We start from the raw sequence: 27905 nt of genomic DNA, 5'->3' as shown, positions 1-27905 counted from the left end.
TAGGCAATTGTGAACCACTCAACATGGATTCTGGAACCCAAACACAGACCTCTGGTAGAGGCCCAGACTGTTGTGTTAAGCCAGACTGTGAAACTCAGTAGTAATCTAAGATGGCTTCAACTCATCATGCTGCTGCCTCTGCATCTGCTTCTCCCTAGTGCTGGAATGGCAAGTTTAGGCTACTATGTCCATCGTGTGTGTGTGTGTGTGTGTGTGTGTGTGTGTGTGTGTGTGTGTGTGTGTGTACACACACACACACACACACACACACACGCACACACATGCTTTTTCAAGACAGGTTTTCTTTGTGTAACAGCCTTGGCTGTCCTAGAACTCACTCTGTACATCAGGCTGGCCTCGAACTCACAGAGATCCACCTGCCTCCGCCCCCTAAGTGCTGAGATTAAAGGTGTGTGCCAACACCGCCAGGTCTTTATGTCCATCATAAGCAGAGTATTAGAATCTCCTTCTTATAGAAGTCTTTCTGGGCAATAAGCTAAAACAACACTTAGCTTTTGTGTTTGAGTTGAAAAGAGGTGACTACAAATTTCACTCCATAGTTCCTCTAGCCTTGTGTCTATAACTTGTTACTGACCTTGTTCCTTAGTGTCATGCTTATGATACAGCCTGTTTCATCATTGAAGAGGTGTGAAATCCCAGACAGAAGGGAACAGTGAGTTTTGAAGAGCAGCCTGAGTCTCTGGGGACAGGAGTACTAGAGTTGGGAGGGTACCTTCAAGAGTTTCCTGGTCTTGGTGCATACTCTGTATTCATTGCAGCTTGGACCAGCAAATGTGTGGTTTTAAGCTGCTGCTTCTAATCATACTGTTTCTCTTCTTGTGTTTTATAGATTTCTGTAGAATAATTGAGAAAACTGTTAAGGGAGATGGATTCTTTAAACAGTTTGAATAAATGACATTTATGTCAGTTCAAAGCCTGGATTTGAGTTGGTTTTTTATCTTTTTTTTTTCCCTTTTCTGATACAGGGTTTCTCTGTGTTAGCCCTGGCTGTCCTAAAAGTCACTTTGTAGACCAGGCTGGCCTCAAACTCACAAAGATCCACCTGTTTCTGCCTTCTGAGTGCTGGGATTAAAGGTATAGACCTTTACTTACCTTATTTACATTTTAAATCGTATTCCTTTATCTTCTCCTCCCTAAATAAGAATTATTGTAGGTCTCTAAAATCAACTCAAATTCATACAGAGTTTTCTGGGAAATAAAAAAAGAGTTCAATTTTTAATACTTTTACTATCTGATACTAGTGTTTTTAAGACAAATTAGGAAGCTGTTGTAAGATACTTGGCACACATGGAGTGCTGTGCTCGGTAAGTAAGTATTGAATGTCAGACTTCTTTCTAATGACCTCATTGAGTAAGAAGAGTGCTTTACTTCTGACTCATTGTCCCCAAGGATCTGTGGTCTTCAGAGATTTTTCATTCATTGTCAGCCAAGCTGCCCAATTCTGTCCCACAAAAAAACATTAGTTTTAGAACTGCAGTGAAATAGACAAAGGAATATGATGATTAGTCTCAGACATCACTGTCAGTGAAAGCAAGGAAGAAGGAAAACGTGAGCAAAAATACACAAGCCAAAGTCTCCCTGTTGGAGAGCCTTAGGGGAGTGGAATTGGATTGTAAGCACCTGAAGGATGCCAGGGAACTGGTGAGGTCAGTCTAATATTCATGTTTACTTAAAGTGGAAGATAGGGTTGGGAAGATTTTTTTCACTTGTTACCTTGAATATTTTAGACATTACAGAAGATTTAGGGATATGGTACGAAGGTCTGGCAGGCAAGGGAGAATAACTTCAAAATGGGGCTTCATGCTAGGTATAATTCTAGCATTCATCTGGCACAGGCTGAAGGATTGAGTTCAAGGCCAGCCTGAGTTTCTTTAGGGAAATAGGGCTGGATGTGGTATCATACACCTATAGTCCCAGAGAGGTAGAGGCAGGAGGATCTCTGTGAGTTGGCCAGCCTGATGAACATAGTGAGTTCCAGGCCAGTCAGGACTACACAATGAAACCGTGTCTTAAAATAACAACAAAAAAGTGAAGCCTAAGACCTAGATAGAGGAATGTATAGGCAAATGTTAGAATGATTCAGGGTAGTGAAGTTAAAAAGGCGTATTTGTGTGCAGTGTCAGGTAAGTGGTTGGTATATCTTTACTAATAATAAAATCCACAGCATAAATTAATAAAATGGTTAGGGAAGAGTTGAGTCTGAGATCAGTCCTCCACATCTGACTGTCAGAGAGAGATGGTTCTATTCTGGAGTAGGAACATTTGGATGGAGTTGCTGGCATAGTGTCTGTGAGGTGGTAGGGTGTTAGCACAGTTAGCACAGATACCCTAGCTAAAGATAGTAGGTACATGCATGCATATTCAGAAGCTGAAGGAAATTTGGGGTTGAGCGTAGAACGTCTGTGGTGGTTGGTTTGTTGAGAGACATCATTTAGTTAATGACCTTAGGCAGATCTCTTCCTCTTGCTGAAGTGGTTTTTTTTTTTTAAATTAGTGTAAAATAGATGGCAGAGGGACAATGATGAATTTGGATAATTTTATCAAAACACTGACTCCTGTTACATCTCCAGAGTCTATCTTGTGCTTTGAATCTGTAAACAGCAGTACAAATATAAGCTGAATATTTTGCCCATAGTGATTACTGAGAGTAGCTGAGTTAGAAATACATTCTCTGCTTCTGTCAAGAATTTTTCCATGGCCCTGTCCTCTGGAACAATTTAAATGCATAAACCCAAGCTAAAGAATGCCCTTAATGTCTTTTTTTTTTTAATTAAGAGATTTTCTATTCATTTTACATACTAACCACAGATTCCCCTGTCCTCCCTCCTTCTACTCCCTAGCCTTCCCCCCCAACCCACCCCCCATTCCCGATTCCTCCAAGGCAAGGTCTCCCGTGGGGAGTCAGCAGAGCCTGGTACATTCAGTTAAGGCAGGTCGAAGCCCCTCCTCCCTGCACCAAAGCTGCACAAAGTGTCTTACCATAGGCACTAGGCTCCAAAAAGCTGGCTCATGCATAAGGGACAGGTCCTGATCTCACTGTCTGGGGGCCCCCTAAACAGTTCAAGCTAAACAACTGTCTCACTTATCCAGAGGGCCTAGTCTAGTACCATGGGGGCTCCTTAGCTATTGGTCCACAGTTCATGTGTTTCCATTAGTTTGGCTAGTTGTCTCTGTACTTCTTCCAGTCATGGTCTCGATATCTCTTGCTCATAGAATCCCTCCTCTCTATCATCGATTGGACTTCTGGAGCTCCGCCTGGGACCTGGCCATAGATCTCTGCATCTGCTTCCATCAGTCGCTGCATGAGGGTTCTATAGTGACAGTTAGGGTATTCAGCCATCTGATCACCAGAGTAGGTCAGCTCAGGCACCTTTTCGACTATTGCCAGTAGTCTATGGTGGAGTTATCCTTGTGGATTCCTGGGGACCTCCCTATTCCCATGGTGTCTCCACTTACATGGTATCTTTCTCCTTGCTCTCCTACTCTGTTCCCATTCCAGCTCGAACCTCCCGCTCCCCTAAGCTCTCATCTCCCATCCCTTGCCCTCCATTAACCCCCATCACCCCCAGTTTGCTCATGTAGATCTCATCCATTTCTCTATCACTGGGCAATCCGTGCATCCTTCCTAGGGTCCTCCTTACTAGCTAGCCTCCCTGGAGCTGTGGGTTGCAGTCTGGTTATCCTTTGCTTTACTTCTAGTATCTGCTTATGAGTGAGTACATACCATGTTTGTCCTTCTGAGTCTAGATTACCTCACTCATTTTCTAGTTCCATCCATTTACCTGCAAACCTCATGATGTCATTGTTTTCCTTTGCTGAGTAGTACTCCATTGTGTATATGTACCACATTTTCTTTATCCATTCTTCAGTTGAGGGGCCTCTAGGTTGTTTCCAGGTTCTGGCTATTACAAATAATGCTCCTATGAACATAGTTGAGCATATGTCCTTGTGGTATAATTGAGAATTCCTTGGGTATATGCCCAAGAGTGGTATAGCTGGATCTTGAGGAAGATTGATTCCCCATTTTCTGAGAAACCACCATACTGATTTCCAAAGTGGCTGTACAAGTTTGCATTCCCACCAACAGTGTAGGAGTGTTCCCCTTGCTCCGCATCCTCTCCAACATAAGCTGTCTTCAGTGTTCTTGATCTTAGCTATTCTGACAGGTGTAAGATGGTATCTTATAGTCATTTTTGATTTGCATTTCCCTGGTGACTAAGGATGTTGAGCAATTCCTTAATGTCTTTTGTCCATTTGAGATTCCTCTGTTGAGAATTCTCTGTTTAGCTCTATAGCCCATTTTTTAATTGGTATTTTGATGTCTAGTTTCTTGAGTTCTTGATATATTCTGGAGATCAGGAAAAAGTTCTTCACCAACTCCACATCTGACAGAGGGTCCCTAATGTCTTCTAGTCAATAGTTTTGAGAAATAAGAAGTAGTCTTTCCATCTAACTTAGATTAATTTAGAGAGGTGTGCTAGTGTCTTCCCTATTGGTTAAAAGGGCGTTTTTTTGCCCAGCCTTCCAAAGGAATTGAACAAAAGTATGAGAAGTCTTGTGTCTTTTAAGACCTCAGTTAAAAGAGAGAGATCGCTTTTTTTTAAAGATTATTTTATTTTATGTGTATGAGTGTTTTGCCTACATGTATGTTGGTCCACGGTATGTGTCCCTGATACCCACAGATGTTAAGTGAAGGATGATGCTGAGAATTGAACCTGTGTAATAACAAGTGCCCTTAACCAGTGAGCCATGTCTCTAGCCCCAAGAGAGAGCACTTTTGAAACTTTGTAGCTAGAGTTTTCCTGCCAGGCCCACAGTCAGGACAAATCTCTCTCACCTGCCAGTCCCACAGCCGCTCAGACCTGACCAAGTAAACACAGAGACTTATATTGGTTACAAACTGTATGGCCGTACCAGGCTTCTTGCTCACTGTTCTTACAGCTTAAATTAATCCATTTCTATAAATCTATACCTTGCCACGTGGCTTGTGGCTTACCGGCATCTTCACATGCTGTTTGTCATCGTGGCGGCTGGCAGTGTCTCTGACTCAGCCTTCCACTTCCCAGCTTTATTCTCCTCCTTGTCCCACCTCTACTTCCTCCTGCCTGACTACTGGCCAATCAGTGTTTTACTTACTAACCAATCAGAGCAACACATTTGCCATACAGAACATCCCACAGCAAAACTTAGATACTCTTAGGTCCTCAGGACTTTCAGCAGAATGTAACTTTCATTCTTCTTATTTAATTTTTGGTTGCAAACCTAGTTTTGCAACTTACATTTCAGCCCTTACATTTTTAAAACTCTGTGATGCTAATAGAAGACTTGAATTGACTGTACAATAAAGGGGTTTACGGGGAAAGAGTGCAGAAGGATCACAGTGGCTCAGTGCTGTTTGGGCTACTCAAATGACCTTTTGATCTTTATGTTTCTCATGTAGTTCCTAGCCTATAATGTGCATGTGTGTGCATATACACATAATGTACATATGAGTAAAGTATAACATGTAGAAAGGAGATCAACAAAGGGCAAATATGTGATGAGATGATGAGAAAGGATGGAATTTAAGTAATGGACACATGATTTATGAAAAAAGATATAAAGTTAATTGTCTTTCTAATTTTAACTTTGTCTGTGTGTGTGTGTGTGTGTGTGTGTGTGTGTGTGTGTGTGTGTGTGTGTGTGTGTGGTGAGAGAGTGGGGGGATTAGCGCGTAAAAATATAATGGATTGTGAAAGTGTAAATCCAAAGTAACCTCACAGCTTCAGTGTGGCTACTCTAACTTTAGAAGTTCATTGAGAGGCCGGGCGGTGGTGGCGCATGCCTTTAATCCCAGCACTCGGGAGGCAGAGCCAGGCGGATCTCTGTGAGTTCGAGGCCAGCCTGGGCTACCAAGTGAGTTCCAGGAAAGGCGCAAAGCTACACAGAGAAACCCTGTCTCGAAAAACCAAAAAAAAAAAAAAAAAAAAAAAAAAAGAAGTTCATTGAGATGGATGGACTCTGGGTCTATCTAATCTTGCTTTGTGATATCTTTTATTTTCATGTTCTTTACAGTAAAATTTTAATTAAAAAGCAACAGTTTAGAAATGTAAAATATATATATGAAAGCATTTCATGTTTGTTTGTTATGGGTTCTCACTGTGTGATTCTGACTGGTCTGTTACTTGCTGTGTAGTCAAGGCTCACCTCAAACTTGTGGCAATCCTCCTGCCTCAGCCTCATGAGTGCTAGGATTGCAGGCATGAGCCAGCATTCCTGGTACCATTTTACCATGTTTAAGTGTGTACATTAACAGTGTTGTATAGCCATCACCACTAACTGTTTCCAAACATTTAACCATCTTGAACAGAAACAATGTCCATTAAATTATAGCTCCTAGTCAGTGTCTTGTAACCTCTGTTCTACTTTCTGTCTTTATGAAATTTCTCTGTTCTAGGCACTTGATGTAAGTGGAATCATAAGTTGTCCTTTTATGTATCAGACTTATTTCACTTAACATAATGTTTTCAAGGTTTGTTGTAATGTTCTTTAGAACTGCATTCATCCTTATTCTGTTGTGTATACATGGATGGCTATTTCAGTTGTTTCCACCTCTTGGCTATTGTGTTTAATGCTGCTATGAATGTGGATGTTTTAAGTCAGGAATAGAGTCGCCGAATCATGTGATAATCCTTTAACTTACTGAGAAACTGCCAGACTCTCCCTTACTGTCTGTACTATTTTACATCTCTGCCAGCAGTTCATGAGGGTTCTGATTATTCCTGTCCTCTTCAACACTTGTTATTTTCCATTTTTTACATAATAGCTATTCTGTTGGGTGTGTCAGAAATTTTAAACATTGCTCTGGTGATGTTAGATGACTCAGAAGGCAGTTTACTACTGTGAGGAGCTATTTTCGAGTTACTAAAAGGAGTGAGTGGCCCAAACTACTGCAATAAAAAGGGATTCTGACTGTCATGTGTAGTATCTGCTTGCTTATTCATAGGATACTTCATTTTATAAAGAGGATTTTGTGTGTATGTGTGTGCATGTTTCTTTCCTTTTGGGGGGGTGGGGGAGGGTTTTGAGACAGGATTTCTCTGTGTAGTTTTGGTGCCTGTCCTGGATCTCGCTCTATAGACCAGACTGGCCTCGAACTCACAGAGCCAGAGATCCGCCTGGCTCTGCCTCCCAAGGCCTGGGATTAAAGGTGTACACCACCACCACCTGGCCAATTTCTTTCCTTTTTTATGTTGAGAGATAGACTGAGACTGATTTATTATATAGCCCAGATTAGCCTGGAACTTGAACAATGATCCCCCTGCTTCATCTACCCACGTGCTAGGATTGTTGGCATGAGCTACCACGGTTCACTTAGTCTATAAAGAGGCTTCTATGTTTCTTGATGTGACTAGGAAGTAAGCCAAAACTTTCAGGGGCAGAGGGGCTTGGAGCTCATCAGTCAGCTCTTGGGTTTTGCTTTTGAAGTCATTTATGATGAATGGTTTGCATGGAGCTAGGGATGAGCTTTTGTAAGCTGTCTTTTGACGTGTGTACTGTCTTTATCTGTTGCCCTGTCTGACATGCATAGTAAGCCTTAGCATGTGTTCAGAGAACCAAAAACCTCACAGCAAGACCTGGCAGGGCTGTTAAAGAAATTGGAGATATCTTTTTCTTCAGGTACTGCTGCTGCTCATCATTTACTGACCCCACCTCCCTGCCTCACAGAGCTGATTTCTAGTGCATAATTGATTATGATACCTAGAAAATGTTGCTGAATAGTTTTTTTTAAAAGCCTAGGTACAGAAACTCTATTGGCAAATATGCTGATGGTCCAGTTTTGTCTCCCCTGATAAATGCACACAACTTGCCTCAAAACTAGTGAGCCAGTGCTGTGAGCAAAAGGAGGAGTGACTGGGAAACTTCAACCACTTCCTTGTTTACCTTTTATCTGGAAAAAGCAATCTTTGGGGCAGGGAGGAAGATTTCATGAGCAACTTTGGGAAATGGCATGTGCTGTGTTCAGCTCTTGAGATTTACAGTGCACAGCAGCTCCTTAAAATTCAGCAGTAGTAATGACAGTAGGTGGCTTTGTTAGTGTTTTCCAAACCCTAACAGTCCTTTGGTTGAGTAACTACACCTTGTCACAAGGATTCCTTAATCACACTTTGGGGAATTACGACCCTTGCTTTTGTATAAAAAAGTTTGAGCAGAATATGAATTTTTTGAGGCCAATAAAGTATAAAGGTTCCCTGAGTGCAAGTTGTTAGACCTTCCTCCTTAGTGTTATTCTATCATCTAAGTAACTGGGCTTTTTTGATACTCAACAGACACTAATGCCCTATTTGTATATGCTACTCATTAGATGATACAGTTTTTAGAGCAGTGTCTCATTATAGGAGATGCTGTGTGATGGTAATTGCTATATAATAGATACCTGTAACTTTTCTTCCACCCTTGTTACATAATTAAGGAAAAATAACCTGCATTGCAGATGTAAAAGATAAGACATAATTTTATTTTAAGACAAGGTCTGGCTGTGTAGCCTTGGCAGGCCTGGAACTCACTATGTAGATAGGCCGGCTTTGAACTCAAAGAGATCTGCCTACCTCTGTCTCCTAAGAGTTGATATTAAAGCTTTGTGCACCATGCTCTATTCTTGGCTTTCAATTTTTAAAACATTTTTTACTGTGTGTGTGTTTGTTTGCACTCGCACACACATGCTCCAAGGAATACATGTAGATGTTGGAGGACAACTTTTTGGATTAATTTCTCTCCCTCTACCTTATATGGGTTCTGGGGATGCAACTCAGGCTTGAGAAAGCAAGTGTCTTTGCCCACTGAACTATCTGGTCAGCCCTTTAATTAGTCTTTAAAGTTAGCTTACAAAGAAATGAGTTTCATTAAACCACTTTTGTATATATGTGTAGTTATACTTTGTTTTTATCCATTTGTCCCAGTGTTCTATTCCATTCTTGACTCTAAATAGCCCCTCCTTTTGCTTTTATTTCATGCATTCCATTGCCTTTTCTTCTTCCTTCTTTTCTTCCCTCCCTCTGAGCTGGAGTCTGTTGCTTTGTATGTCTCCCAAGCTGGCCTCTGCTTTAGGCTTTCTGGGTAGCTGGCATTACAGACATAACATTGTACCAATTATGTGTTTTTTCTTTTTCTTTCCTTTCCTTTCCTACCCTCCCCCCCTTTAGAAATGACAAAACTGAGACCTAAAATTGTTATCATCACCCAGTGCTGTGTAATGTGCAAGTAAAAACTGTGACTAACAGAGCCTGCCCTTTTCTGGCTTTTCTGCTAGACCAGGCTATTAGGGTAGCACTATTAGTAGACACCAGTAAGTATGTGTTGACTAGGACTTCATTCTTCCCACAGTTTCGAACCTTAGTGCTTGTAACAGTAAATTTCAGGTTTTATAGAAAGTAACAGCCCCATATTCAGGTTATGTAGACTGCCAATATTTTACTAGTCCATTTAGTTGAGTGGCATGGCATGAAGGAATTGCTAAATAATATGTCTAGAAAAGATGACATGGTTTTCTTCCCACAGGAATCAGAGTGAGAGTAGGAATAGGCTGCATACCTGTAGGATTTCATCAGGTTACCTGAGCAAAAGCTTGTCTGTAAGGTGTGTGCATAATCTTTTATCTCCTTAGACCAGTGGTTCTCAACGTTCTTAATGCTGCGACCCTTTAATACAGTTCCTCATGTTGTAGGGACCCCAAAACCATAAAATTATTTTTGGTGCTACTTCATAACTGTAATTTTGCTGCTTTTATGAATCATAATGTCAATATTTATGGATATAGAGATTTGCCAAAGGCAAAGGAGTCATGACCCACAGATTGAGAACTGCCACCTAAGACTGTTGACTGGACTGAGAGGCATTGTTGACTGTTTCTGGGCCTTCAGTAGACATTGCAAGTGTTTCCTCAGCTGGACCAGTATAAGTAGGAGTGAGAGCCAGCTATGGAAGGGCCAGCAGACATCCAGGAAATACAAATGGCTGTCAGTTCATTAGCCTAATTAAGTAGAACAGTTAGTGTCCCTCCTCCACTCTCACTTATTGAGGCAATCGGTCTTTGAACAGTGTTCCACTCTTGTCCTCTAATCTCCTGAATGTGAGAACTGCAGAAGGCAGTTCAGTTGAAGGAATGATACCTTTTTTTTTTTTTTTTTTAAGAAGTGACATTGTGTCTGGACTGAATGAGAGCAAGACCAGGACACTAATTCTTAACCTAGGGAGATCAGGAGGGCATATGAAAGTACACTGCTGAGCTCCACCCCTTCAGTTTATGTTCTAGTGGTAAGGTTAAGGCCTGTGATTCTGCATTTCTAATGCATGCAGGTTGATGTTGATGGTTCTAGGATCGTACTCGGAGAATTACTTTTTGGAGAGGATGAAGGTGGGTGTAGCTTTTCATTTTTTCTCCGTTAAAGTCTTCATAAGCAAGGAAAGAAAGCGTCCACCTCTTCAAGATCCCATGCCGGGTGATTTCGGTCAGCTTAACCCAACCCTTGGAAATACTGTACAAAGTAGTTCTTGTCCCATTTATCACATGGAAGCCATTAACAATGGAGTAACTTTTTCTTTCTTTGGGGCAATAGTTTGAGTATACTTCATGGGGGCACTAGGCTGGGTAGTAACTAGAGAGCTCCTTAAAGCCTAGAACAGTAATTTTTAAAGGACAGCTTTTTTAAAAAAATTTATTTGGTTTTTGAGACAGAGTTTTCTCTGTGTAGTTTTGGTGCCTGTCCTGGATCTTGCTCTGTAGACCAAGCTGGCCTCGAACTCACAGATATCCACCTGGCTCTGCCTCCAGAGGGCTGGGATTAAAGGCGTGCGCCACTACCGCCCGGCTTTAAGGGCAGCTTTTATGTCAAAGATAATGTTCATGAACTTACAGATGTGATGTTTAATTCTCCTGTTGTTTATTCATGACAGTTTTAGAGTTACAAGAGATAAAAACTGTAGATCACTTTCACAGTCATTACAGTAAAATGTTAAGATGGATTTCTTCACAAGATGATAAAGGGAATGAGGGCTTGACTTTAAAAATCTCTTCCAAATTACAGAAAAGATGAGGATATATTAAAGTGTGTTTGTTTTTGGTTTTGGGGTTTTGGGTTTTGTTTTTTTTTTTTATTTTTGGTTTTCAGTTTTTCGAGACAGGGTTTCTCTGTAGCTTTGTGCCTTTCCTGGATCTCGCTCTGTAGCCCAGGCTGGTCTCGAACTCTCAAAGATCTGCCTGCCTCTGCCTCCCAAGTACTGGTATTAAAGGCATGCGCCACCACCGCCCGGCTTTAAGGTGTTTTTAAAAGAGTGTTACAGTTATTTATTTAGTTGCTTGCTTATTTGATACGGAGTCTTTCTGAGTAGCCTGGACTGGCCTAAAACCTTGGTAGCTCAGGATAGCCCAACCTTGTGATCTTCCTGTCTCATCTCCAGAATGCTGGGATTACAAGTGTATGCCATTGTTTTCAGCTGCTAATTGATTATTGACCAACCTTATTTCAGAAATAAGCAATGTTAAAAGGTGTATTTCAGAATAGTAGATATTAGAAACTAAATTCTTGAAAATTCAACTATGAGACTTATTTAAAGCACAGTGTTCTTTATTAATGTTCTTTTGAAAGGTCAACTTGTTTTCAATGGAGCTCAGTGAAATTACTTTCTGTTATTTGACAGAACTACAAAATTATTTTTTTAAAAAAGTGGTGACCCAAGCAGTTGAACTGAAGGCATTCTGGGAAAACCTGCTGTTTATTGTGAAAATCATCTTTGATCTTGGAATTAAAAGTAAAGCTGGAAAGGAATTTACAAACAAGAAAAAGAAGAAGTTTGGAATTGAACTCACAAGATCTGGGCTTGGAAATGCCTCAGGTAAATCACATGTGGAGTAGTGTGCGGTTTGATTTTCTGTGTGGTAGAAAGGGCACAGTGTTGCCCTTTCTGCATCTTAACACAGCTTGACACACTAGCTTCAAAGACAGCTTATTTCTGTCCTCACCTAGATGTGAGTACATGCTCTCCTGTTCCTCGTTTGCTGTAGCCTTGAAGATTTCAATGAGCTTGACACAAGGAGCATGGTGAGTAAGTAGGCTAGTTGCTAAATCTGCTCTCTTTATGAGAACAAAATGAATTATCTAGAAATTTAATCTGCCACCCAAATCCCATTTGATATTCTGATATTTTGCTTCCCAACTCTTCCTTTCCATTTACAACAGTTCAGAAGCGGTGATTCTGTTTCACACATAGAAGCATACACATATATCCAAGAGTGGTATATATTCTCATTCTCATTCTCTCTCCCGCTCCCCCCTTTCTCTGTGTGTGTGTGTGTTTGTATGTATGTGTATATCTTTCTGTCTCTTGACCTGGTCTTGCTGTAAAACTGGCTTTATTTTAGCAACCTTCCTGCTTTGGCCCTGAAAATGCTGAAATCATAGGCACACAGTTCCACACCAGGCTGAGACAACTCCTTTTAATTGGTCTCTTTTTGAGTTTGAGGCAATCAGTGAAATAAAAACTGGAAGCTTATTTGTCCCCATTCTTCTTATCGAAATGTTCCCCTTTCCCTTTTTATGGTTAATTTTCACCCCCACCCCCAGTTTGAGTGCTGGAAAGAAATCTAGAAATACTGAGCAGTTAGGACTCCAAGGAGGTCCTGTACAGGACTAGCCCTTGGGCACAGGGATAAAAAATTTGTTAGGATGGTTTGGTGACTTTGCAGCAGAGTCTAGAGAAAGGACTTGGTAACTGATACTTAAAAGACCAGAGGCCAGCGTCCAGAGGCGGCGTCCATCCCAAGGTCTGGGACAAAAGGACCACATGTCCCTTTTTAGAGTTTGTGTCTAAACAAGGTATGATTTGCTGTTTATTGACTACTTGATTTAGGGCTCTAAAACTTGTTTTCTTAAACGAATTTTTTTTTAGGAAGAAAGACTCCAATGTTTTTGGAAGGTCTGGGGAAACTAAAGCAAAGCAAACCAGCTGATTTGGAAGTACCTAGGGGAACATGGAAAAGGCAGATCAGGTGGGAGGTGTGTAAGAAGGAAGTAGGTGCATAGACTACTAATGCCTTATAAAACTCTTTGCTGCACCACCTCGTGGGAGAGTAAGAAGAGTGTTTCTAGTCTTTCTCACTTTCTTTATTGCAGTTAGAGTTCAGAGTGTGGCTTTTCTTTTCTTTGAGCCAGGGTTGTACGGCTGAAGTGATTTGGATAGATGATGAAATGTAAAAAGGAGAGAGAGAAACCAGAAGATGAAGCCCACATTTTCAGCTGTGTCTTAGAACGTTTGGAGGCTATTACGTTGTTCCTGTTGGTTGGACTGAAGATACCTAAATGGGGCTGGCAAGGTGGCTAATGGATTAAAGGCTCTTGCCGGGGAGCCTGATTGGCTTGAGTTCAGTCTCCTAGTCCCACATGATAAAAAGAGAGAACTGACTTCAGCAAGTTATCCTCTGACCTCCACATGTCTCTCTCACCCCCAAAATAAAATTATAAAAAGATACCCAAATTATCTTTGTTTGGGGAAGTAAGACATTGGACTCAGGAATATAGTTTAAGTCTGACTTACTACTGCTTTAGCCCTAAGAAAACAGGAGAACATTCTCTGCTTCAGGGAAATTAGAACAGTCTTGTTAGAGAAGGATTTTAAGAAATGTTTATATAGCTTAAAAAATAAGTAGCCCAATCTTGTATACTGTCTCTAGTGACCAAACTTCAGTTTTTAGAAGTTGTTGTTAAGAATTTCTGTTCTGATTTTTTTTTTCTATACATCTTGGCTGCTTTCCTCGTAGTAGAGGTCCATGTTCAGTGCTAGTTAAAGCCCTTTGTGTGCGCTACAAAGGAGACAGAATTATTTACTGAAATAAATTATGTACTGGGATAAGGACAGGCATATGTGTAGTAAGTTGGACTTGAAGCTGCCTTTAACCTCCTAAAGTGAAAATGGTTTTATTGTAGCCCAGCGTAAGCGGAATGGACCCGCCTTTTGGGGATGCCTTTCGAAGCCACACCTTTTCAGAACAGACTCTGATGAGCACAGATCTCTTAGCCAACAGTTCTGATCCAGATTTCATGTATGAGCTGGTAAGCAACCTTTTCTTGGTTTTAGTTTTAATTGACTTGGGATCAAAATGATGATGTAGAGGTTTTTTTTTTATAAATATCTGAAAAGAGAAAATAATGTACATGATATGGAGGCTCACACAGGTAAAACCATTACCTGAGAGGCTGAGGAAGGATTGTGGGGACCGTACAGATCAGGTTTTAAGAAAAGGAAAATGATGTGACTAGGGGCCAAGTTTGATTCTTGTGACTTAGTCTAGTAATTTCTGAAAGATACCCAAATTGATTAAAGTAGCATGTGAAGAGGTTATCTGTCAAGTCTGGTTGTTCATGAGGAAAGTAAGCTGTGTGTGTATGATATGCTAAACTGCTAAAGGGCTTTCTAGCTCACATATTAAGGAATGATGCATACACAAGACGTATGGTAAAGATGGTAAGACAGATAAGTAGCCCCAAGTTACTCCAAGTTTCTGAGGTAGACACAAAATTCCCAAGAGGAAAAAATACTTTATGTCAGGAGGTACTTTGCAGTACATGTATGCAGTGCCCGTAGAGGCCAGAGAAGATGTCTGATTCCATGGAACTGGACATTTGTGAGCCACCATGTGGGTGCTAGGAATGAACCAAGGTCCTTTGCAAGAGCACCAAGTGCTCTTAACTGCAGCCATCTCTGCAGCCCTGCTTCTTTCTTTTTCTTTTCTTTTTTTTTTAAAGGCAGGATCTCTCTCACTTTGTTGCTTTGGCTGGCCTGGAACTTTCTATGTAGACTAGGCTGGCCTCAAGCCTTACAAATACCTCTGCCTACTTTGGCCTCTTGAGAGCTGAGATTAAAGGCTTGTGCCATCATGCCTAGCCTAAGGGAGGAAAAATAACTTATATTTTAACTGTGCACATGAGGGAAGGTACCCAAAGAGGCCAGAGGTGTCAGATCTCCCTGGAGCTGGGAGTTAAAAGTGGTTGTGAGCTTTCAGACAGCAGTTCTTGGAACCTAGCTTGGTTCCTTTAGAAGAACAGTAAGAACTCTTAACTGCTGAGCCATTTTTATAGCCTCAATATAATTTTAATTATATGTAACTTAAACAACACAGAAATGCTAGAAATTGTGAATTTGAGTGCACATATGTGAATTCATGGAGAACAATTGAATTCTACTCCTATAAAAGTGGGATATGGTATATATAAATTACTTAAGTGAAGCTACTCAACACATACAAAGACACACACACAGTCCAACATAAAATAAATGCAAACTAAAAATTCATTGGAACAAAGTAAACTGGAAAACTGAAAATCCATTCCCTTTATGAGCCTCTACTCTTCAGTTTTTCCCAAACAGGTGTAACTAGTGCTAGCAGATACCATGAATATGTAAACATTTGAATATGCTTTTTACTGTGGATGGATAATATACTTGTATCCTTCAGTTTGCTTTTTCCCCACATTTATTTAGTCTGTGTGTATGTGTTCAGGTTAGAGGATAATTGAGGATAGTTTTCTCCTTGCATCATGTGGGTCCCAGGGGTTGGACTGAGGTGGTCAGGCTTGGCATCGAGCCTTTACCCACTGAGCCTTCTCTTCAGCTGGAGTTTGCTTTTTCTAAAAATAAAAATGATAAGTAGCCTTTTGTGTTAGTGTACTAGGGCTCAACTTTTTCCATGACTGTAGAATGTAACTACATTTTATTTATTTGTTTTTGTTTGTTTGTTTGTTTTTGAGGCAGTTTTACCATGTAACCCTGGCTAGCCTGGAACTTGCTATGTAAACCAGGCTGGCTCCAAACCCACAGCGATAGTCCTGCTTCTCCCTTCTGAGTGGATTAATAGTGTGTGCTACCACTCCATGTATGCTTTTTTGCTACATTGTAAAGTCACATCTTTGTAGTACATGAGGAATATCTGACTTCCCTTGCCAAGAATTGTTACCTAGGTTCTAGGCAAGGTTTTACAATTTTACAGTTAACTTTTGGCGCTCTCTGGTCTCTTTGCTTTCATATTTAATTTCCTCCTTAAGTTGAGGTATTCTGTGATAAAGGTAAGGTCTTCAATACTTGCTTCTTGCTTGAAGTTAATTTCTAAAGAGAGCTTCTAAGATCACAAGAGGCTTTGATGTTTGGACCCATACTTTAGTCTCTCAAAGAATGTATTTTCCCGCTTTTTCTTGCCCAGTGGAATGAAGGTGTATAGATGTAAGGGGAAGGTATCATGTCAGTAGACTTTATCTTGAAACAGACCAGAGGTAGAGTATTTGTTTTGATATTTGCAGGTATGGATGGAGGTGAATATTTTCTTCCTAAAGCATGGTATGTGATTTCCCGTTTTAAACCTTCCTTAGGATAGAGAGATGAACTATCAACAGAATCCTAGAGACAACTTCCTTTCTTTGGAAGACTGCAAAGACATTGAAAATCTGGAGTCTTTCACAGATGTCCTGGATAATGAGGATGCTTTAACCTCAAACTGGGAACAGTGGGATACATACTGTGAAGACTTAACTAAGTACACCAAACTAACCAGCTGTGACATCTGGGGGACAAAAGAAGTGGATTACCTGGGTCTTGATGACTTTTCTAGCCCTTACCAAGATGAAGAGGTCATAAGTAAAACTCCAACCTTGGCCCAGCTTAATAGTGAGGACTCTCAGTCTGTTTCTGATTCCCTTTATTATCCTGATTCACTCTTCAGTGTCAAACAAAATCCCTTGCCCCCTTCATTCCCTAGTAAAAAGATCACAAGTAGAGCAGCTGCCCCTGTGTGTTCTTCAAAGACACTTCAGGCTGAGGTCCCATCGTCAGACTGTGTCCAAAAAGCAAGTAAACCTACTTCAAGCACACAGATCATGGTGAAGACCAACATGTATCATAATGAAAAGGTGAATTTTCATGTTGAATGTAAAGACTATGTAAAAAAAGCAAAGGTCAAGATCAACCCTGTACAACAGGGCCGGCCCTTGCTGAGCCAGGCACAGACAGATGCAGCCAAGGAGAACACCTGCTACTGTGGAGCTGTGGCTAAGAGACAGGAGAGAAGGGGAATGGAGCCTCGTCAGGGGCATGGCACACCTGCTTTGCCTTTCAGAGAAACCCAGGAACTATTACTTAGTCCTCTGCCCCAGGGTGGTCCTGGGTCAGTTGCCACAACAGAGAGTGGCAACCTTTCTGCCAGCACTTCTGTTTCAGATTCATCCCAGAAAAAAGAAGAGCACAATTATTCTCTTTTTGTCTCTGACGACATGAGAGAACACCCGACCAAATGCAGTCCTGAAGACGATGAGGATGATGAAGATGATATTGATGATGAAGACCATGATGAAGGGTTTGGCAGTGAGCATGAGCTTTCTGAAAATGATGAGGAGGAAGAAGAAGAAGAGGATTATGAGGATGACAGAGATGATGATATTAGCGACACATTCTCTGAACCAGGTATAACTCTCACAGCTTATTAAATTGACCTTCCTATTCACTGTTTGAAATAGAACGCTTTTTGGATGGTTGCTTTATTTTAGTTTAGGGGTTAAGTAACTTTATGTCTTTATTTGCATCAAAAGTATCTTTTTCTATTCACATAGCTTTAAAGCTGCTATTTATACTTATGATCATTTGTGCCTCTGTCATAATTTGTATCTTGATTCTTTGAGGGCTTATTCTTAATTATTTTTTGTTAAATGACCTTCTTTGCCACCCTCTTGAACACTTACGTGAAGATTTAAAATACAATGCCCTGTTTTGCTTGTGCCCCTCTACTGTGGCTAAGATAGGTGTATATAGAATGGTGAACCAAGGGATGTCAGCTCATATCCCTCATGCTTATAGCTAACAAAAGCCTACTGAGTGACAGTTTGAAGGCAAGCCTTTTCTTGTGTTCGCTATATTTTATTAAGAAAATATATGCTATACCAGGTGTGGTGCGTGCCTATGATCTCAACACTTGGAGGCAGAGGCAAGAAGATCCCCACAAGTTTGAGGTCAGCCTGGTCTACATAGTTGATTCCAGGCCAGTCAGGACTACATGGTGAGACCCTGTCTCTAAAAAACAAATAGAAAAAAAAAGAAGAGAAAGTTCATGCTGCAGTTTGAAGAGCGTGAAGGCGGATACTTCATTTTGTGTACAGTGCATATAAATGAAAGAGAAAAAAACAGACTCTGTGGGGAGCTGCTTCATTTTAGCATTTACATTTTGGGCTGTAGCCACTATTGGCTGACATTATTTATAAAAATGTTATGGCCAAGTGGCACACAGTTAAAAATGCACAAAGAAGTGAAGCTTTTCAAGTTTCAGCAAAAGTTACTTTCTTCAAAATTAGTTTTGATATTAATAATTCTGCATAAAACCAGTTTAAATGAAACTTTGTAAGTTATCAAAGAGCCCTTTTGTTTAAAATGGTGATTGCTGGCATTTCAGGCACTCTAAATATTGACATTATTCTGAAACTGGACAGTAACCATGTCATAGGCAGTGCAGCACTGTATATGTGTGCCTATATGTGTATGTATGTGTGTGTGTGTGTGTGTGTGTGTGTTTGCACTCACACAAGTGGGTGGGTATGGGTGTGGCCGATGCAGTGTTGGGTTAAACCCTGGGCTTCACATATGCTAGGTAAGCCTACCATTGAGCTACATCCTTCCAAAGTTCTCTTATCATGGAAGTTTTTCCTTTTCAATAATTTTAAATTCAGGTGCTTAGATTTATGCATTTGAAACTACAAGTTGTTTGATTTGGGTAGTTTTTAAGTAAGTAAAAAGTACTTGAAGTTTAAAATGGAGGAAAAGGGTTTATACCTTTTTTTTCCCTTGGTTTACTTAGTTTTCTTTGTCTTTCCTCTTTGCCAGGACCATTTTTCTCATAGTACATTGATAAAATCGTCATTTAGATGTTTAAGGGACATTTGGCTGGGTATTTATAGTAGGAGTAGTTTCTGTAGCTCCATCCCCTGTTCAGGTGTGGCCCTTAAAGTCTGGCAGATCAGATCTAAGCGTTAGATTGTTGTATAGAATTAGGGTCACATACTAAGGTCAGTGTAAATACAGAGAGGATAGATAAGTAAGGGGAATGGAAACGGGGAAGGAAGTGCCTTCTCCAGTTGTGCTTATGAGCAGGCGGATCCCAGGGTCAATAAATGTCAGTGTCTCAAGGCAAGCAATTGGTTGTGCTCTCATGCCATCTTGGTTGTGACTTTGCTTTTCCTTGACTCTGTGCCACTGCATTGAGATCTATTTAAGATACACAGCATGATATTTGTAGCTAGAGTTTTCCTGCCTGGCCCACAGTCAGGACAAATCTCTCTCACCCACCAGTCCCACTCAGACCCGACCAAGTAAACACAGAGACTTATATTGGTTACAAACTGTATGGCCGTGGCAGGCTTCTTGCTAACTGTTCTTATAGCTTAAATTAATCCATTTCCATTAATCTATACCTTGCCACATGGCTCGTGGCTTACCGGCATCTTCACATGCTGTTTGTCATCGTGGCAGCTAGCAGTGTCTCTCTGACTCAAGCCTTCCATTTCCCAGCTTTATTTTCCTCCTTGTCCCGCCTATACTTCCTGCCTAGCCAATGGCCAATCAGTGTTTTATTTATTGACTAATTAGCAACACATTTGCCATACAGAACATCCCACAGCAGATATTCAGATGTATTTATTACATTTGGTTATCACATGCTAATTAACATCCATCACTTGACATAATTATCTTGTTTTCTTTTTTGAGATCTACTCTGTTAAGGAGTATAGTAATAACTACATTTGCTATCATGTCTGTATATTAGATCTCTAGACTTATTCTTCAAAACAGAAATTGCTTTTTGACCACCTCACATGCCCACTGGTCTCCAGCACCTGGCAACCATGCTCTCTGCTTCTATATGTTTGACTTTAGATTCCACATATGAAGACTTTGCAATCTGTCTTTCTCTGTCTGTGCTGCTTTACTTGGTATAACAAGTAAATTTACTTGTCATAAATGTAAGCCTTAAAGGATAAGTAATATTGTGTATATTTGCATACATAAGTTTTTGTATGTCTACATTTGCCTCGGATATTAGGGAGTATTGTGGTGAGTTTAGGAGTGCATGTAGCTTTCAAGAGCTTTCTTCTTTTTTATTAATTTTTTGAGACATGATCTTATTATGTATCCCTGAACTCACTGTGCAAACTAGCCTGGCTCCACTTCACAAGAGATCTCTGTGCTTCTGCCTCCTGAGTGCTGAAGTTAAAGGTACACATCTGGCCTTTTAAAACAAACCAGAAAAAAGATTATTTTTATTATTTTAAATTATGTTTGTGTGAGGCTGGAGAGATGGCTCAGGGGTTAGGAGCACTTTCATTGCTCTTGTGGAGGACCTGGATTTAGTCCCCAGCACCCAAGCAGTGGCTCACAACCATCTGTAACTCCAGTTCAGGAGGTCTAGTGCCCTCTTCTGACCTCTTTGAGCACCAGGCACACATGTGGTGTGCATATATACATGCAGGCAGAATACTCATGAATATAAAATATAAATCTTAAAATTGTTTTTGAATGTGTGTGTGTGTGTGTGTGTGTGTGTGTGTGTGTAGGTTCACCTGAGTTCAGGTGCTTTCAGAGGCCAGCGGTGTCAGAGTACCTGGAGTAACTTGGAGTTACAGGCAGTGAACCACCTGCCATGGATACTGAGAATCAGACTCAGGTCTTCTGAAAGAGCAGAAAGTGCTTTTGACCACTGAGTCATTTCTCCAGACATCTTTTCAGAGAAGTAGGATTGTTGGATCATTTGGTATTTTTATTTTTATTTAGCTATTTTAGATGCTGGTGCTCAGACTCGGGACCTGTGTATTCTGTGCTGAGCAAGTATAGTCTGAAGGCAACTATACTCTGCCACTGAGCTGTATCTGTAGCCCTTGGTTTCTTTTTGTTTTTCTGTACTGGGCATCAAACCCTGGTCATTGCATGTGCTAGACAAGTCCTGTACCACTGAGCCATATCCCTAGCCTCTGGCTTGCCTTTTCTGAGCAAGGGTCTGGCAATCTACTTTGTACTGGCACTGAAGTATGAAACCTTGCCTGGTCTCTAACTTGGAGTCCTCTTGCCATACAGCCTCCTGAGCCCTGGGATTGCAGGTTTATGCTGACATGCCAGGTTATTTTCAATTTTTTTGAGGAACTTCCAAACTGCTTTCTATAATGACTGTATCAGTTTACATTTTCACTGACAATAAAACAAGGGTTCTCTCTTCCCCATCTCCTTGACAACAGTTGCTGTCCAACTTCTGATGAGTCATTGTGACCAGTGTGGTATAGTGTCTCTCTGATTTTTATTTGTGTTTTGTTGATGATTACTAGTATTGAGAATGTTTTCATATACTTGCTGGTCATTTGGATGTCTTTTGAGACATGCCTGTTTAGATCCTTTATCCTGTTTGTAAGTTGGGTTCTTATTTGGGTAGTAACTCAATATTGGATATACTGTTAGCATATATTCTGTTTTATAGGCTGTCTCTTTGCTGTTTTGATTGGTTTTGTTGTTCTCAAGCTTTTTAGTTTGATAAAACCCCATTCCTCTGTTTCTTACATCACCTATGCTTGTGGAGTCCACCCTAAGATCTTCATCTGCCAGATCAATATCAAGAAACTTTCCCCATGTTTTCTTCTGTTTTCATATTTAGGGTGGATCTATGGCCTTCTCCATTCTGCTCTTTCTCTTCCTTGCTTTCTCCTCCTCCTTCCTCCCCCTACTCTTTCTCCCACCTCCTCTTTTTTCCTTCTCTATATCACCTCCTCTTCTCCTTTATTTTCCTCCACATTGAACTTAAGGTACTTTTTACTCAAACTCTTTCTAAACCAGATAACGTTTGTGTGTTAAATGTGCAATTCTCTACACTTGTGTAAAAAGAATTAAAAGGAAAACTATCTTCAGTTGATCTGTGCTGTTGTTCTATAGTACCTATCTGTTCCTCCCTCCCTCTCCTGCTTTCCCTCACTCTCTCCTGCTTTCCCTCTTTCTGCAAGGTCTTGCTGTATTGTCCTGGCTGGCCTGGTACTTGCTATGTAGCACTGGTTTTTCTTAAGTTCATGTCAGACCTCCTGTCATACCCAGTTGAATGCTGGGATTACAGACAAGAAGTATCATGATGCCTGGGAAAGAAATTCTTAGAACATTTTTGTTGTTGTTGTCTTGGGTTTTTTTGCGTGTGTATTGTCAGAAGAAAAAAAAAACTTATGTTTCATCATAAGTTTATGAGACTAGTTTAGTTTTGTAGCTTAACAGTTTGTCCTGGAGAATGCTCTCTATTCTCTAAATGAATGTGTAGTTTGCTGCTGTGGGATGGAAGCTTCAGTGTATATCCATCTTGCTTTAATGTTGTTCAAGTCTGCTATGTCCTTACTCATTTTTCCAATCTATCCATTTGCAAAGATGGGGAGTATTTAAGCCCCTCACCACTAAATTATGCATTTTTTTCCTGTCAGTAATGTTACTATTTGCTTTATATAATTAGGTGGTATTTATTTTTTATTTATTTATTTACTTATTTATTTATTTATTATGTATGCAGTGTTCTGTCTGCATATATGCCTGCAGGCCAGAAGAGGGCACCAGATCTCATTACAGATGGCTGTGAGCCACCATGTGGTTGCTGGGAATTGAACTCAGGACCTCTGGAAGAGCAGTCAGTGCTCTTAACCTCTGAGCCATCTCTCCAGCCCCCTAATTAGGTGTTTTGATGTGGGTAGATTTACAAGTTTTCTGACTTCTTGATGAATTGACTCCTCTTATCAGTATGCACAGCTTGTCTTTGTCTTTAGTGATAGCTTGTTGCTTAAAGTCTGTCCCAGGTCAATGGACCACCTTCCCATCTCACTTGCACTTCAGTGTCTCTTTTGCCTGAAGTTTACTGTATATATCAGTCTGGCATTGAACTTGTGTCCTCCTGCCTCACCCTCCCAAGTTCTGAATTAGAGGCATTTCTATACCACACTTTACTTTACTTTGTATTTTCATTGAGTGTTGGTAGGTAAGGATTTACTGAATTTGTTGATTTCTGGATGTCTGAATATAGTTTTGAGGTGCTGGAGAACAAACCTCTGGGGACTTACATATGCTATAGAGATGTTCTACCACTGTGGTGCACTTGCAATCCTTGTTTATAGTTCTATGATATTCTTACTCATATTCTCCCTCTGTCTCCCACGTATACACACAAGAATATATACTGAATATAGTCCCTTCATACCCTACTACAGCGGTTCTCAACCTGAGTTATGACCCCTTTGGGAATAGCATGTCTGATGTCCTGCATATCAGATAATTTAGATTATGATTGATAAGAGTAGCAAAATAACAAATAATAAGTAGCAACAAAAAATTTTATGTTTAGTGTTCACATCTTGAGGAACTATATTAGTTTGCCTTATTCCCCTAGTATCACTTGTATTTTCATGTCATACATGATTTTATGTATCTATGTAAAATCTAGGAAGCCCAAATGAGAGAAAACATATGTGTCCTTATAAGGCTGGCAGATCCCTCCATGAGATTTATCTTTCTCTTTAGTTTGGAGCATTCCTTCAGGTATTGTCTGTAGAGCTAATTTAGTGGTCATAAATTTCTTTAGCCTGTTTTTATCATTTAAAAACTAGCCAGCATTCTTATCCTGTGTTGACTTATTTTTTTCATTTAGCTGTTTGTGTTCTCTTGGAATTCATTCAGGAATTTATTTATATCCTCTTTGTTTCTTTAACATACTTATACTTGTCCTCTGGAATTCTTTGTCTGGGATTTAATCTAATTCAAGGTCATTGGAGGACATTACTGTGGGATTGGATATTTTGGAGGGACCATGTGGCCTTTTTTGTTTTCATATTCTTACGTTGGGATTTATGCATCTGGGATTAGGTTGTTGGTTGATATTTTTTTTTCTTTTTAAATCAGTGATTCTTCCAGTAGATGTGTTTAAAACATTTGAGAGGGATTAGGTTGAAATAGGATTGAGATGTCATTTTGCTCTGCTATACTGTTGTTTGGTGCACTTCTGAAAATAAAATACTGTCTACAGGAAAAAAATCACTAGCAAAATATAGGCCCACTGTGAATTTACAGTAATAGCCAAGAAACAATCACCCTTTAAGCTCTAATTGTTTAGTAAATAAAGGAACACTGACAGCATGACAGATGAAGATGTTAGTTATTGTCAGGTGAGTAGAAATAGAAAAATAAGTGTTAGTGGTTAGTATTGGGTTGATACAGAAAAAAAATAGAGGAAGGAAAAGTAAATAGATAAGGCGAAATAAGGACATAGTGAGGCAGTTTATCTAAAGGAGAATGAAAAGATAAAGAAATGCAGTCAGGGAGCTGGAGAGATGGCTCAGTGGTTAAGAGTCCTGGCTGCTCTTCCAGAGGTCCTGAGTTCAGTTCCCAGCAACCACATGGTAGCTCACAACCATCTATAGTGGGATCTGATATGCCCTCTTCTGTCATGCAAGTATACATGCAGAGCACTCATATATAAAATATAAATAAATTAAAAAAGATATGCAATCAGGGCCAGGTGGATAGCACACATCTTTAATCCCACCTCTTGGGAGGCAGAGGCAGACAGATCTCTGAGTTCCAGGCAAACCTGATCTAGAGTGAGTTCCAGGACAGCCAGGGCTCTACAGAGAAATCCTGTCTTGAAAAACCAAAAAAAAAAAAAAAAAGAAAGAAAAGAAATGCAATCAGATAATGTTGAGATAAGGAGACCCTGCTAATCAGGCTAACCTATATTCTTTGGGAAAACCTACCAATTGGAAAATAAAAAGGCAAAGAATATAGGCTTGTGGAGGGCGGAGAGAAAGGGGATTGGAGGAATAGGAGTAAGACAACAGAAGGGCAGAACTAACTTTGCTAAATTGACACTGGGTATTGAATAAAGAAGTATTAAATGTAACAGGGAGAGCTTGGTGGGTTGTAGAGTCTGAATGCAGTCTCCCCGGTTGCTGGTTGCAGTCTCAATGCTCAGTAGTCCTTCTTGCTCTCCCAGATGTCTATTACACCCTGAGTAGTCCTTCACAGATAGGGTCATAGGTCATTGGTCTGTCTTTGGATGGTTCTACCAGTATCTGAGGCTGCTTGGAACCTATGTCTATATTCCTTTGCCAGCTCTGTCTCCAGCTATGTTTCTACCTTGTTGAGTACTTTGTGGTTCTGATACAGACTTTCTCACATTTTCAATCAGTGTGCTTTTCAGGTGTTAGCATATAATGTGGTAACTCTTATCCTGTGTTTTACAAGAGTATGGTTCACCAAGGGTCTTGGGTTGGCAAGCTGTTTTTCTTTTTTTTTTCTTTCTCTTGCCACAAGGTCTTACTGTGTAGCTCTGGCTGTCCTAGAACTCACTATGTAGACCAGGCTGGCCTTGAACTCACAGAGATCCGCCTGCCTCTATCTCAGTGCTGGGATTAAAAGCATGTGCCAATGCACCTGGCTAGGCAAGCTTTTGACTCTTCAGGGGTCTTTTTAAAATTGCATCTTCCCCTACCAATCAATGCCTAAGGCAGATGGGAGAGCTATCCCCATTACTTATCTGTCATGTGGTGGCATGGGGCAGGGGGAAATCCCTCCACCTCAGATGAGAGAGCTGTCCCTGAGGTCATAAGAGCAGGAGAGCTGTCTTTGCCCCTCATCAACTAGAGCACTCAGAAGAGTGGCCCCTACACCTGAACTGGGCAGCACAGTAGAGCTGGCCCTGAAGGTGTAGGTGTGGAAGAACTGGCCCTGAGGATATGAAAGCAGGAGAACTGACCCCACTCCTTACTCATCCTTGCAAGGGGTGAACTAGCCAAGGCAATGCTGGATCTGCTGGAGCGAGCACAGGTGTGTGGGGGCGGGGAGGTCCTGCAGACCCAGGAATACAGAATCTCCACGACACAAGACAGCAGTGGATGTCCAGGAAGAGTCCCAGTGAGGGCCCACTGTTAATAGTGTAGCAGAGAAGTGACCTTGAACCAAAGCAATGATTCTCTGCAATGAACACCTGCATGTAAAGATTATGGATAAAGGGGTTTACTGCATGACTCACTGTGTCACACTGCAGCTTCTGTGACACAATTTCCCCTTGCTTTTTTTCCCCATTTTTTTTTACCTTAAATTCTAGTTTTGTTTTATTTTGTGGGGGGAGGTTGCAAGGACAGAGGGCAGATGGCAGGGAACGGGAGATGGGTGGGATCGGGATGCATGATGTGAAAGACACAAAGAATAAATAAAAAAGAAAGTTAAAAAAAATTGCATCTTGCGGGGCTGGAGAGACTTTCTGCTTTTCCAAAGGAACCAAGTTCAATTTCCAGCATCCACATGGTAACTCACAACTGTCTGTAATGCCAGCTTCAGGGATGTGACCCTCGCACAGACATACATACAGGCAAAACACCAATGCACATAAAGTAAAAATAAATAAGAACTTTAAAAAATTGTGTCTTGCTGCTTTGGTCTTCTTAAGATGGTGTTGGGCTGTCCTTTTCAAGTAATGAATAAGAGAAGTTTTTCCTGGCAGTCTCTACTAGTTCCCCAGGTGGCACCAGCCCCTCTAAAGTGGACTATATTTTTCCTGTTCTACTTTTTGTTTTACTATCTCTTTAGCTCTCTCTGGTGAGGCAAATGCTCTGCCACTGAGCCACACTGTTAACCCCATCTTCTGCATTAAAAAAATATATATATATATACACACACACACATATATATATACATTATATATATATACACATTATATATATATACATATATAAGGTATGTGTTTGCATATGTATGTAGGTGTGTGTGCCTGGGTGCATATGTGGAGGTCAGAGGACAACTTTGTGGAGTTGGTTTTCTTCCTCCAATGTGTAGGTTTCAGGGATCAAACTAAGGGAAGTTAGGCTTGGCAGCCAATTGCATGGGCTGAGCAATCTATAATCTCCCCCACCTCACTCTTTGTCAGTTCTTTGTGTATTTAACACTTGCTACAGTAGTGTCTGTCAAAGTGAATGGCCATGAGAACTCCAGAAGTACATTCATCCGAGGGGCATTCTCTTAGCAGCTAATTTTGCCATTTCATCTACCCTATAATATTTCAGTAAGCCAGCTTAACCTTTTTTTCTCTTATGGTCATTCTTTGTTGTTGTTTTTGATTTTTCAAGACAGAGTTTCTCTGTGTAGTCTTGGCTGTCCTGAAACTCACTCTGTAGACAAGGCTGGCTTCAAACTCCTGCCTCTGCCTCCTGAGTGCTTGAATTAAAGGTGTGCGCCACCACCCCCCAACTGATTATTCTTGTTGAGAGTAGTATACGCTTCTTACTTCTCTTAGCTTCTTTTTTTTTTTTTTTTTTTTGGTTTTTCAAGACAGGGTTTCTCTGTGTAGCTTTGCGCCTTTTTTCCTGGAACTCACTTGGTAGCCCAGGCTGGCCTCGAACTCACAGAGATCCGCCTGGCTCTGCCTCCCGAGTGCTGGGATTAAAGGCGTGCGCCACCACCGCCCGGCTCTCTTAGCTTCTTAACACAAGAAGAAGGTTGAATCCTTTGAATGTTGTAGTCAGACAAAGCACACCACTCTTGGAGTTGCTTACCAACAAAGATCAGCTTTTGTTGATTAGGAAGAATTCTTTTTTATCCTGGACTTTGGCCTTATGGTTTCCATAATGTCTGAGGGTTCAGCCTCGAATGTGATGGCCTTCCCCATAAGGGTCTTTGCAGAAGGCTGCTTCTTGATACCAGTTCCACTATGGCTGGAAGATGAGAAAGGACCTCTTCTGCTTTTTAAGTTTCTGTGTTACTTCTCTGTTAGACTACAGATTTGCAGCCACTATCCAGTGCTTCAGATAGATATCTTCTAGCTTTTC

At 40.7% G+C, this 27905-nt stretch overlaps 1 protein-coding gene across 3 annotated transcripts in view; it reads left to right on the top strand.

Annotated features, from left to right (window-relative positions):
• Crebrf (CREB3 regulatory factor) overlaps positions 1-27905 on the top strand; it is a 90717-nt gene that overhangs the window by 24909 nt on the left and 37903 nt on the right. For all 3 annotated transcript variants that reach the window (XM_052758926.1, XM_052758927.1, XM_052758928.1), the window contains exons 2-4: positions 11698-11892; positions 13980-14105; positions 16416-17502. In XM_052758926.1, the coding sequence (XP_052614886.1) occupies positions 11884-11892; positions 13980-14105; positions 16416-17502 (1222 nt within the window). In that variant the 5' untranslated portion in view covers positions 11698-11883. The remainder of the gene's footprint in view (positions 1-11697; positions 11893-13979; positions 14106-16415; positions 17503-27905) is intronic.

Source organism: Peromyscus californicus, unplaced genomic scaffold (genome assembly GCF_007827085.1).
Source record: "Peromyscus californicus insignis strain IS unplaced genomic scaffold, ASM782708v3 Scaffold_3__1_contigs__length_106647218, whole genome shotgun sequence".
In the NCBI taxonomy this organism is placed as follows: domain Eukaryota; kingdom Metazoa; phylum Chordata; class Mammalia; order Rodentia; family Cricetidae; genus Peromyscus; species Peromyscus californicus.
The sequence above is the reverse complement of the archived record's forward strand: the minus strand, read 5'-3'. Positions and strand labels throughout refer to the sequence as shown.